General features: G+C 47.3%; 2 protein-coding genes across 2 annotated transcripts in view; one reads left to right on the forward strand and one right to left on the reverse strand.

Moving 5' to 3' along the window:
* NUBP2 (NUBP iron-sulfur cluster assembly factor 2, cytosolic) overlaps positions 1 to 12,642 on the forward strand; it is a 36,703-nt gene that overhangs the window by 19,051 nt on the left and 5,010 nt on the right. The gene's annotated exons all lie outside the window — the stretch shown is intronic.
* On the reverse strand, positions 12 to 5,454 carry IGFALS (insulin like growth factor binding protein acid labile subunit). Its single transcript, XM_069062506.1, has 2 exons — positions 5,191 to 5,454; positions 12 to 2,328 (listed from the first exon to the last, which is right to left on the reverse strand). The coding sequence occupies exons 1-2, from the start codon at positions 5,435 to 5,437 to the stop codon at positions 515 to 517; spliced, it is 2,061 nt and encodes a 686-aa protein (XP_068918607.1). The 5' UTR covers positions 5,438 to 5,454; the 3' UTR covers positions 12 to 514.

Below are 12,642 nucleotides of genomic sequence, written 5' to 3' on the forward strand. Positions count from 1 at the left end.
ACATGTTATGCTTTTTTTGTGAAATTGCTTTTAATTGGTAATGAGCATCTTATCGGCTAGCAGTAGAAACTGCTTTATCCATCCCCTTTCCCCATGGTGATTTGCTATTCTCTCCGGTCACAGACCTTTTGGGGACTGGGCCAGTGACCATCTGTTCCAAACCTACAGAAGACCAAGTTGAATGGCAAAGTCCAAAGAACTTGTTTGCACCTTGGCCACCCAAAGGCCAAGGCACCCTACTGGAGTTGAGAGAAACAACTATGGAAGTATGAAAAAAAAAAAAGAGTTGAACGAAGTCATCCCTTTGTCTGCTCTGGTCTCCTGTGGAGGCCTGAGGAACACCATGCAGCTCACCAAAGTGTTCAGACACCACTTGCTTGAACACCAGGAGACTGGCTCATCGTTTTTTCTTGGCTAGTACAGGAAGAGACACCCCAGAGGAATGAGTGAAGTTGATTCCATAGCATAACCATCACAAACTCCTGCTTCCACTCAGGGGAAGTTGGGTATGGGGTTAACAGTGAGCAAAGTGGTCTTCTCCAACATCGCGCAGGTCAAGGCCAGCCACTTCCAGGGGACCCTGACAGGTGAGGTTATTGTAGGTATACACAGGAGTCTGGCAGTCATCCCTCTCTTGAATGGCTTGGACGAAGCGGGGCACCACACTGGGCTTCTTCAGGGAGAAATCCCTCAGGCCCTTTAGGGAACAGCTACAGTTCCAGTTGTTTCCTTCCAGCCACAGCTGCTCTAGGGCTGGGAGCTGGGTGGAGAAAGCCCTCAGAGAGTTGTTCTTGAGGCTGAGATATTTGAGGTTCCCCAAAGGTGCAAACAAGCCATCAGCTATAGTTTCGATGTGGTTGTGGGAAAGGTCAAGCCAGAGCAAATGCTGGAGGGAACTGAAGGTATCTGGGGAGAGATCTGTCAGCTGGTTGTGCGAAAGAAGCAGGTACTCCAGGTTCTTGAGACCCTGGAAGAACTGGCCAGAGAGGAGCGTCAGCATATTGGACGTGAGGTCTAGCTCCAAGAGTTCATGCAGCCCCATCAGGCTCTGGTCCTCGATCTCTGAGATGCTATTATGCTTCAAGAAGAGTCTTCGTAAGCCGGGAAGGCCAGAGAAGGTATGCCTCTGGAGCCTGTTAAGGCAGCTGCCTTCAAGGTGGAGGCTATGTAGTTTGCTGAGCCCTTTGAAGACCTGCTCAGGGAGGCCTTTGATGCAGTTGCTGGACAGATTCATCACAGCCACGTTGAAGAGGCCAGGGAACGCCCCCACCTTGATGTCTTGGATCTGATTGTGATTAAGGGTGAGGACTTCCAGCTGGCCCAGACCCTCAAATGTCCTCTCCCCAAGGCTCCTGATCCTGTTGTGCCCCAGCTGCAGCTCCTCCAGGCTCTGTAGGTCTTTGAAGGTCCTGGGCCGGAGGCTGGCGATGGCGTTGTTGGACAGGCGCAGGACGTGCAGACTGAGGAGGCCCAGGAAGGTCTCCTCAAAGAGGATGCTGATGCGATTGTGAGACAGGTCCAGCCAGCGCAAGGACCTGAGGCCCAGAAAAGCCCGGGGCGCGATGGCACTGATGAGATTGTGGCCGAGGTACAGCTTCTGCAGCTTCTGCAGCTTGACGAAGACGTTGGCCTTGATGCTTCGGAGAGCGTTTCCGCTCAAGTCCAGCTCCCGGAGCTCGGTGAGGCTGCAGAAGAGCTGTGGCTGCAGGTAGGCCAGCTTGTTCCCAGCCATGACAAGCTCCCGGAGGTTGGGCAGGTCATGGAACAGTGTGTCTGGAAGGACCACCAGGGAGTTCCAGCCCAGATTCAGATCCCAGAGGTTGGAGAGCCCGGCAAAGAGGCCCTCTTCTACCTTGCTGAAGTGGTTGTTGTTGAGGCTCAGGGAGACTAGGTTCTGGGTGTGCAGGAAGGTGTTGGGGGCAAGGTATTTCAGTCGGTTTCGTTCCAGGTGTAAGTGATACAGGGCCCTGAGTCCATGGAAAGCGTGTGGCTCCAGGCTGCCCACCTGGCTGCTCTGCAGGTTGAGAAAGTCCAGGCCAGAGAGGTTTTTGAAAGCACCTGTGGGGAGCGTGGTGAAGTTGTTGCCATCCAGCCACAAAGCCTTGGTAGTGCCAGGCAGGTCACTGGGGAGCTGAGTGAGGTTTTTGGAACTACAGTATACGTTGAGTTCTTCACTGTAGTCATCATAGCTGCAGGCACAAACACCAGGGCATTTTAGGAGCTCAGGATCACTGGGCTCCGCCCCCTCCGGGCTCAGAGAGCACCTTGCTCCAGGGCACACCATTGCCCAGGGAAGCAGCAGCAGCCGCACTGCCAGGGGAACGGCTCCTACAGGTGAGGAACAAAGTCCCAGTTAGGGATGGCGCCTGGACCATAAAGCACTCGTTCCCCCATTTCAATAAATAACTGATCAGATAGCCATCTTCTCTGTAGAAGGAAGCATGGGCCCAGCAGAATCCACCCCCACCCCCAACTCTACCACTCAGTGTGACTTCTGTTAGGCTCTTTCTGGGCCTCCATTTCCCACAACCTCTAAAATCAAAGGTAGGCTCTATTAAAATCCTTAAAATGTTGCTGGTTCTTCTATGGTACTGTAATCCCCAAAACCTTTCCTTTGTGAGTATATTTCTTATACCTTCCCCTCCTATCATTTTACTGGGGGAAAAACAGAAGCTCATAGATGTGACTCATCCATTGTAACACAAGTTATGAGTGTCTTGTTTTCATGAGCATGGATTTGTCCTTCTGTGCATGAGTTCCACTCCAGAGCCAAATCACCTCAGAGCCACCTGCCCTGGTATCTGCTTCACAATCAACCCTTCATTCCACCTCCACTCCCACCTCATACCCCAGAGTGAGGAAGACTCGATCCCTCTGTAGGGTGGGTTTTATATCCCTGCCCTCATTCCTCAGACCAGGGCTCTCCTGCTGCCTCTGCAACACTTGTGGGAGGATTCAGGCCCTGAGTTTCAGCACATGCGGACCAAGGGGTTCTAGGAATATGGCTTTCCAGCCAGCGCCCTGTCTCAGCTCTTTAGTCTGAGCCCCTGATGCTTGGAGACCGAAGCCTTAGGAGAGGCTCAAGATGGGAGAGGGTTGTGGGAGTAAAAAGGGAAGTACAGAGAGGTGCTGTGCTTTGGATGCTGCATTTAGCAGTGAAAGGTAGAAAGGGATATTGTACTGTTACGTATTTTAACCCCTTCGTGTTAGACTGAGGCTTGCTCCCCTGCCGCAGGGGCGGTTTTTATTCCCAGAAGCTCACTCTCCATTTCCATCCCTGATGAAGTCAAGAAAGGGAAGGGGCCAAATCTTAGTTATTTTCTTCTCTGTGTGCCTAGCACATAGTTAGTTCTTAATAAACAGTAATTGAATCTACAAACTCATAGAATTTAGAACTGGAATAGACCTTAGAGATCCGCTAGTCCCAGTGGGCAACCTGCAGCCTGAAGGCCACATGTGGCCCTCTACGTCCTTAAGTACGGCCCTTGACAGAATCCAAACTTTGTTCTGTGAAGTTTGGATTCCATCAGAGGGCCACACTTAAGGGCCTGGAGGGCCATATGTGACCTCGAGAGGAAAGGTTCCCCATCTGAGGTCTAGCCTAACATTCATTTTACAAAGGAGGAAACCGAGGTCCATCCAGGGAAAGGAAGCTGTCCAAACTCACGCAGTTGCCAGACAGATTTATCACAGACATGTCTAAGAGGCCATATTGAATAGGAAGTAAGTGACAGGACTGGAATTTGAACCCTGATCTGATTTAAAATCTAACTCCCTTTCCACCACATCAAAGGCTCCTAATTTGTTCCAATCACAAGGAATTGTATGATGCCCTCAGACCCCTAAGAACTTTGGCCAGGTATCATACAAAGAACCAGGTGCTTTAGGGGCAATAGGTCTGGCAGTGGAATCATTTCATCAAGTAATGTGAGGAAGGCAAGGTAGTTCTGAGGCCTTTCACTGATCATAACAACACATTCATAGAGGGCTTTAAAATTTGCATAAGTCCTCCCTGCAACAGCCCTCTGGAAAGTGTGCAAGTATTCTCATCTATTATTTTAGATTGGGAAACAGGTTCAGAGAGGGTCAGCAATTTCCCATAGTCGCCCAGCTAAGTATCAGAACCAGGGTTTGAAACTTGGTCTCTCTCCGAAGAGTCCAGTGCTATTTCTTCTGTAAACTAGAAGGGGTCCTTATCCTCTGAGACGAGAGACTGGTTGTGAAGTGTGTGTCCCAGGGAATCTGGGTTTCCAGAGGTGGGTGAATGGCAGCACCACTCCCAGCACTGCTAGAGGAATGCTAGCCGAGGAGGACTGGAGCTCCCTTTGGGACCCTGCATTGTCCGACTAGACCCAGGTGTGGCTCTGTCATGCTTGGGGTTAGGGGAGTTCCTGTCCCCTCCCTTAGCCTGCTCTTTTTCCACCTGAGGGGTTAAGGTAGCAGGGAAAGGGACCTCCTCAAAGCATCATGGCCAAAGGAGTGAGGGCACATCTCAAGGGCTGATTGACAGGGAGAGGAAAGCCCCTGATTTTCTCTGAATAGGAATTTAACCCTCTTTCGATGGTGGCAAAGACCTAAGCCTGCCCTCTGCTCCTAGATAAGCCCCTACTGCTTCTAACTCACTTCTGCTCCTTTAAGACCATGTGTGTGCTTGAGGTGGGGGGGAGGGGAGAGCCCAGGCAGCAGCACAGAGACCCTCCAAGGGCCCTTCATACCAGGCACTACCCTGTCTCCTGGGCCCCCCACAACCACATTCCTGACCCCACACACCACTGCCACCACTCCAGCTGAGGGGCTGACCCTGACCACCTGGAAGCGTTCTTATCCTTCCCCTTTTGCCTTCACCACTACTTGGAGGGGTCTGTTGCCAGAACACTGACATTTATCCCCACCCCACCCCAGGATTAGGGATCCAGCTGCCCCTGAGCAGGAGGCTGCACCTAGGCTCCTGGATAGACTGCTCAGGGCGTGGAATCCCTGGGAAGATGGAGTTGGATACAGGGAGCCCTCGTTCCCCAGGAAGGGAAGAAAACCTGAACACAACCTATGCTTCCGATTCCAACTTTGGAGTACAAAGCAGTTGGGGGTGGGGGGTGGGGAAGGTGTCTCTCTCTGCAGGAGGTTCCCACAGAAGCCAGTCTGGTCTGCTCAGCACCCAGGGCACGGGGTTCTTAGTGCCCCCCACCTTACCTTTCCTGTGGGTCATCCTAGTGGAGGCCAGGCTAGGCAGGAGGGTCCCGCAGAGCACTGCTGCTCCTGCTCTCTGGATTTCCCCACTGCTAGCAGTGCAGCAACCACCCTGACACCCAGCCAGCACAGCCCAGCTTGGCCCAGGTTCCTTTAACCCTCCAGGTGCCAGTTTGGACGGAGGGAGGCTGTGAGTCTGGGCGGGTGCGGGGCACCTATGAGAGGGGCTGCTCCAAGTGCCTTCTCTCATCCCTAATTCTTTCCCGCTGAGTCAGAGGCGCTTAGAGCAGCATCTCTAACTGAAAACAGATGCCCAGAGCAGCTCCACACAGCTGGGGGGTGGGGTGGGGGGCTTCTAGGTTGGGGACCAAGAAAGGATTAAATTAGCTGCCTCGGTGAGGCTGGTGCAGAGATACCTGGCAGGTGTGGGGGTCCAGGCTGAAAAGCTAGCTCTGTGGGCCCCCAAGAAGAGTTCGGCTCTCTTGGGCTACTCTGCCAGGAAGTAGAAGGTTGCCCACTTGGAAAGTTACCCCTCTTCCTTCGTTAACACAGGCTCCTGAGGATCCCGAACCCTGAACCTCCAGAAACTCAAGTATAGCCTATGACTTGGCAGCTAGATTCCTGCCCTCAGGTTGGATCAGAGGAGATACTGGGCCTTGGACAAATGGCCCTTCAAGGGGATTTGGGGGCAATTGGGGAATACAGGAATTGCTTGACTCCCTCAGAGGTCCCTCCTCCCAACTCTGAATGGGCAGGCTATGCCAGGGGTCAAGAAGCTGCCACCATGTTTCACCATGAGTCTGGCTTTCTGGTCTGGATCGATGAACAACCTGCCCTCAGACTGAAGTTCTCTAAGAGTTCTGTTGGTGTCAGCTGTCGTGGCTTTCAAGAATCCCTTGGGGAGGTGAGAGAAAGGAGCTGTCTGGCTCACAGTGCCCTGTTCTCAGGCTCAGCCCCTGCCTCTAAGGGTGACCTCACTGTAGCCCCGGGGCCTCAGTCTCCTCCCCTCCTGGCTGGGATGGATTGAGCTCAGCACAGTGGCTGTCCAGGCTCTGGCCCCAGTGCCACAAGCAGCCCCCTCTTCTAGGAAAGCCTGGCAAGGTTATTCACTAACCCATGTTTGTTTTCCCCAGTGGCTCTTCTCTTACATTGGGGGTGCTGAGGTGATTATTTTTTCCCATTAGCAGACCAAGCAGATGATCATTTCCTAGGCCACCTCAGGTGCCCTGACCTTGAGGGTGAGTCACACTCCAGAAATCACAAGTGCTGGCTTTCTCCTGGGTCTACGAGCCTTCTCAGCTCCCCCTGCCTGCCCAAGCATAAAACAAGGTATTTTTGAAAAAAAGCTGGGCAGAGGCTTCTGACCTTCCCATGGCCAGGGGATGTCCCATGTCTCCTGGAATTCTTAAACCCCCATTGGAGCGGCTGGCTTCCTAGATCTAGGAATCCGGGCCTATTGAAGGGTCTTTAGCCTTAAACACAGGGAACATTGGTGAACACTAATGAGGACAGGCCAGAGCTACAACTGCTGCTGTTTCTGTTATTGGAGGAGGAGATTGGAGAGGGAAGTGAGTGGAGGAATCCTGACTAAATCACCCTTGGCAAGTACTTTAACTTTTTTTAGCTTCAGTTTCCTCATCTGTAAAATGGGGATAACACCTACAGTACCCACCTCACAGGGGCCTTGTGAGGATCTGGTAAGAGAATAGAAAACAAAGTGTTTCACAAGCTCCAAGTCCTCCACACATCAGCTCTTCGTAGTCATTGTATCCGTGTGTTCGGTGTTTCCATCTGTCTCACAAAGTCCTCTTCAGGCCTTGCCTCTAGGCCAGTGGCCCAGCTCCACATGCAAGGACTCACTCAGAGATGGGAGAGCAGAGTGCTCGAGGAGCATAGGCTCCACAAGTTACCGAGAGGCCCTTGCCTCCAGTCTCTGCCATGCTGGTGGACCGTGATGTTGATGCTGGCCTCTGTTCCAATCCGTGCAAGGAATTCCCTGCCAGGAAAACCCTCTGCCACGACACATAGGCAGCTAAGCACCTGGTGGGCAGACACTGTCTTTTGTATCCCTAGTGCTTAGGAAGTGCCCACAAAATGGGTGCTTAATCAGTCTATTGATTAATTAAAGAGGTGACTTGCCCAAGGCCATACGTCTAATATAACATCCTGTGCAAGTTTTCCTGACTTCAAAACCAGTTCTCTCCTGCTATTCCAAACTGCTGCACACTTTCATTATGATAATAAATTTTAGAAACCTTACATTTGGATAGAGCTTTATATGCAGGCTGTCCCAAAAGTCTTAGTCTAGGTAGTTGAGTATCAGGCTTAGAGTCAGGAAGATCCGAATTCAAATCAGACCTCAGGCACTTAATACCTGTGTGACTCTGAGCAAGTCACTTAACTTGTTTGCCTCAATTTCCTTATCTGTAAAATGGGGATAATCATAGCACTACCTCCCAGGGTTAGTAGAAGGAGCAAATGAGATCATTGTTAAACTTCACACAGTGGCTGGCACACAATAAGCACCATGTAAATGTCAGAATTATTGTTAATAGTATTATTACCTCATCTAATCCAGCAGCTCTCTCAGACAGAGTGTATAAATGTGGTTTTCCCTGTTATACAGACATGAAGTGACATTCCTGAGGCCACACAGTGGGATGGTAACCTTAGTGAAGATTAGAGGCCAGGTCTTCTGACTCTGAGATCGGGGTTCTTTCCATTCTGTTCCAGACTGATTTCTCTCCTTAATTTGTGATCTTTCCCCATCAACTCTATGCCTTTTTCAAGGACTGACCCCGGCCTGGAACAACTCCTCACCCTTGTTCATTGAGGCCCTCTGGTTTCCCCCTTCTCATGAAAGCCATCCCTCTTTCCAAGTGATATCTCATGGCTGGTGTTCACCAGTGCCCCCTTCCTACCTCAGTGCCCCTGCACTCACAGTCAGTCACTGTTCTCAGTTGTGTATCCTAAGTTAGAGACCAGTTGGTCAGGACCTTTGGGTCTGGGAAAACAATGGGTGTCTTTGTGGCAAATGAACGGCCGAGTTCCCTAATTTCTTTTGAACTATGGATGCTGAAGGGGAAGATAGGGCCATGATTTGGGAGGTGCATTGGTAAGTGATCATGAATCATCATATAACTCCAGGAGCCCCCAAGACTGTGCAGCTAATATAGAAGATTGCGAACGTGAGCGTGGGGGGGCCGCGGTGTACCTAAAACTGAAGAAATGAGGCTGTGTGAATATAATGGATTTAGCAAAGAAGGCCTAGGGGCTTTGATCAGTTCAACAAGGCCTTTTAGAACTGAGGGGGCTGCCTGCTGATTTCCCTTTAGGTCTAGGCACTTTCTCCATTAAACCTGTCCAAGCCAGGTGGTGAACATAGCCTGGTTTCCAGGAAGAGCACACAGCCTAACACTGTTGGCCTCCAGATCCTGTCCCTCCCTCTCCCCCCACCCCCATGCCACTTTCTTCTTTCTCTTGCCATTAATCACCTTGAGCTTAGGAAGACGGGAAAGACTCTCCTGATCCAGGAAGGCTTCTTATATCTCCCATTATTTCCCCCTCGCCACGACTTAGGGCTTTGGTCTTCAAAGAACTACTTCTCAGTCTCTCTGGCATCCCACACCCAAATCCCCAGCCAGGCCTTGTCCCCTGCTCTCCCACCTACACATTGCTCAGTGGCAATCAACTTTATCTCTTTTCCCTTTATTGAGCTTTGATTCTTTTCCAGATCATTTCTCAGCTTCTATTCTGAGAAATTATAGATCCACAGGGAGAAAGTCCACACCCAGAAAGGCCTGAGGACAAGTTTACACAGTAGAAAGTGCAGATTCAGCAGGGATTCTGGGGCCAGGAATACTGGAACTAGGGACTTCTGAGGATTCAGAAACTCTGCTCGAGAAAATTCTTCAACCACTGACTTTTCCTGTCTGGTTTAAAGGCCTGATCAAACTGAGAAGTCAGCATTTCAGGGAACACTGAAGCCTAGGCCCCATAGTACAATCAACAAAAGAAACTCCAAATTTCCTTTCTAGGCCCTTACATTAACCCAACTCTGGGTCAGTCCTAGAATACTTGCAGTTCATTGGCTCCATCAGAGGGGGACAAAGTCTTCTCTTCTTTTTCTTAGGACTCCTTCACGTTCTTTCGGGGGTGGAATCCCTATTCTTAAGGAGCCCTTATCATTAGATTTTCAGGACATTGTCAATAGAACAGGTCATTTGTCACTTATGAGTTGAGTGTTTGGTGTGAGAGTAGAGAAAAATGCACCTATTTTTTTTTTTTTTGAGGAGGTGGGGAGAGAGAGGGCAGAAAGGAACTTGGTATGCACTTGTGTGTGTATGCCTCAGTCTTTACTCTGAGACAATGACCTCACTATTTAGACATTGATGGTATGTCTCATTCATCATGAGTCTTCTGGAATTGTGCTTGGTCATGATGTTGACCAGAGTTCCAAAGTCTAAGTTCTTTGTCTCTACAATATTGTTATTATAGAAATTGTTCTCCTGATGCCTCTCACTTCATTTTGCATCAATTCGTACAATTTTCCCAGGTTTCTCTGAAACCAACCCCTTCGTTATATTTTACAACACAATAGTATTCCATCATATTCATATACCATGACTTGCTCAGACAATTGATGGTACCCTCTCAGTTTCCAATTCTTCACCAAATGATATAAATATTTTTGTCCATCTGGATTCTTTTCCTCTTTTTTAATCTCTTTGGAGGTAAAAACCCACCAGCAGTATTGATGGGTCAAAGGGTATGCAAAGCTTAGTAGCTTTTTGGACAGAGTTCCAAACTGCTTTCCAGGGTGGCTGAACCATCCACAGTTCCACCTGAGGTTGGCACCTCACAGCAGTTTTAATTTGTATTTCTCTAATTATTAGCTAGGTGGTACCATGGATAGCACTGGGTCTGGAGTCAGGAAGACAATCTGGCCTTACACACTTAATAGCTGTGTGACCCAAGACAAATCACTTAACCTCTGTCTGCCTCAGTTTCTCAGCTACAGCATGGGAATAATAATAACACCTGCCTCCCAGGATTGTTGTGAGGATCAAATGAGAGAATATTTGTCAAGTACACAATACCTGGGCTCATGGTAGGCATTTAATAAATGTTTTGGGGTTTTTTTAAATGTAGAGCATTTAAAATATTTTTAACGTGAGACACCAAGGTGGTGCAGTGGGTAGAGTATCAGGCCTGGAGTCAGGAAGACTCTTCTTTCTGAGTTCACATCTGGCCTCAGACACTTTAGCTGTGTGACCCTGGGCAAGTCACTTCAACCTGCTGGCCTCAATTCCTCATCTATAAAATGAGCTGGAGAAGAAAATGGCAAACCACTCCAGTATCTGTTAAGCCACACTAATTCCTGCTACTTGGAAGAAGAAGCCAATTTTAATGTTACATTCATTTAAAGTAAAGGAACTGAGTTGATTTAAAATCAGAGATGTCGAGGTCTTCTAGCCAGCAAAACTCTGAAGTGATGCCACTGGGTCACAAAGAGCAGGAGGCTACTGCAAGAACAACTCATGACGTGTTGCATCAATTCATACAAGCCTGGGCTGCTAGGTGTTTCAATGGATAAGGTACTGGGCCTGGCGTTCAGGAAGATCTGAGTTTAAATCAGGCTCCAGATGCTCATTAGCTGTGTGACCCTGGGCGAGTCACTTTACCTCTGTTTGCCTAATCTACTGGAGAAAGAAATGGCAAACTGCTCCATTATCTTTGCCAAGAAAACCCCATAGAGGGTCACAAAGAATTGGATATAACTGAATAATAATTTTTAATATAGTTATTGATAGCTTGGATTTCCTCATCTGAATGTGACCTTGTCCATTGACTATTTATCAGCTGGGGAATGGCTCTTTTTCTTCTTATAAATTTGAATCAGTTCCTTATATATAGATCTGGCAGGTAAACTTCTTCCTTGTTTCTCTAATTTATGATCTCACCCTTTATGTCTTCATCAATTACCCATTTGGAGTTTATGTTGGTATATGAGATGTCTCTATGCCTAATTTCTGCCTAACTGCTTTCCAGTTTTCACAATAATTTCTGTAATATATTGAGTTCTTGCCCCAAAGGCTGAGATCTTTGGATTTATCAAATACAAAGCTACCATGCTTATTTACTTCTGTATATTGTGTACCTAATCTTTTCCTTTTGTTGTTGTTCAGTCATGTCTAACTCTTTGTAACCCCATGGACCAAATGTCCATGAGGTTTTCTTGACAAAGATTCTGCAGTGGTTTCCTTCTCTAGTTCTTTTTCCCTACCCATTTCTAAATTGTTTTGATGATTACACCTTTGTAATATAGTTTGAGATCTGCTACCGCTAAGTCCCCTTCCCACCTTTTTTATTCATTCCTTTAATATGATAGACCTTTTTTTCCCCTTCCTGATGAAATTTGTTATTTTTTCTAATTCTATAAAGTAATCCTTTGGTAGTTTAATTGGTATGGCATTGAATAAGTAAATTAATTTAGCATGGTCATTTTTGTTATGCTGGCTTGGCCTACCCATAAGCAGTTAATATTTTTCCAGTTATTTATATCTGTCTTTATTTGTGTGGAGAGTATTTTATTGTGTTCACATAATTTCTGTGTGTATCTTGGTATGTAAAATTCCAAGTGTTTTATATTATCTGTCATTATTTTAAATGGAATTTCTCTTTCTATTTCTTCTTGCTGGACTTTGTTGATAATAAACAGAAATGTTGATGATTTGAATGGGTTTATTTTATATTGTGCAACTTTGCTAAAGTTTGATGTATCATTTAAGTTTTTTTAGATAACTCTAGGATTTTCTAGATAATATATATCACCTGCAAAAATGATAATTTTGTTAGCTTTTTGCCTGTCCTTATTCCTTCAGTTTCTTTTTCTTATTTCTATAGCTAGCATTTCTAGCATTGTATTTAATGGCAATAGTGATTACGGATATCCTTGTTTTACCCTTGATCTTACTGGAAAGGCTCTAGCTTATACCCATTACAGATAATGCTGTCTGTTGGTTTTAGATAGGTACTACTTATCATTTTAAGGAGCGCTTCATTTATTCTTATGCTTTCTAGTGTTTTTCGTGGGAATAGGTTTCATATTTTGTCAAAAGCTTTTTGTGCACTTATTGATATAATCATATGATTTGTGGGTTTTTTTGTTATTATTTATATGGTCAATCACATATATAGTTTTCCTAATATTAAATCAGCCTGTCATTCCTAGTGTAATGTCATTCTTTTCAATGAACCATGAGAAAGTTGCTGGCAGAAATGTGGACATGTTATCTTGTCTGAAAGCCTGTCTTTAGGAAGGCAAAAGCCTAGGCACAGAGCCCAAAGAACCCCAACATGTGGTGTAGTAAACTCAGGACATTGGGGTTCTTAGAAGGGGGACTAAAACTTCCAGGAGTCCTACTCCTGCATTTAACTCACTATGTATGTTCA

This window comes from Petaurus breviceps, unplaced genomic scaffold (genome assembly GCF_028583685.1).
Source record: "Petaurus breviceps papuanus isolate PSGF00001 unplaced genomic scaffold, PetGlider_PUasm1.0 138, whole genome shotgun sequence".
Lineage (NCBI taxonomy): Eukaryota > Metazoa > Chordata > Mammalia > Diprotodontia > Petauridae > Petaurus > Petaurus breviceps.

Bases quoted from the DNA above. Each gene is read 5' to 3' on its own strand.
- IGFALS (XM_069062506.1), bottom strand. From the start codon at position 5,437: ATGAGAGAAGGCACTTGGAGCAGCCCCTCTCATAGGTGCCCCGCACCC. The intron at 2,329-5,190 runs GTAAGGTGGGGG...CCTCACCTGTAG, and splicing joins TAGGATGACCCACAGGAAAG to GAGCCGTTCCCCTGGCAGTG.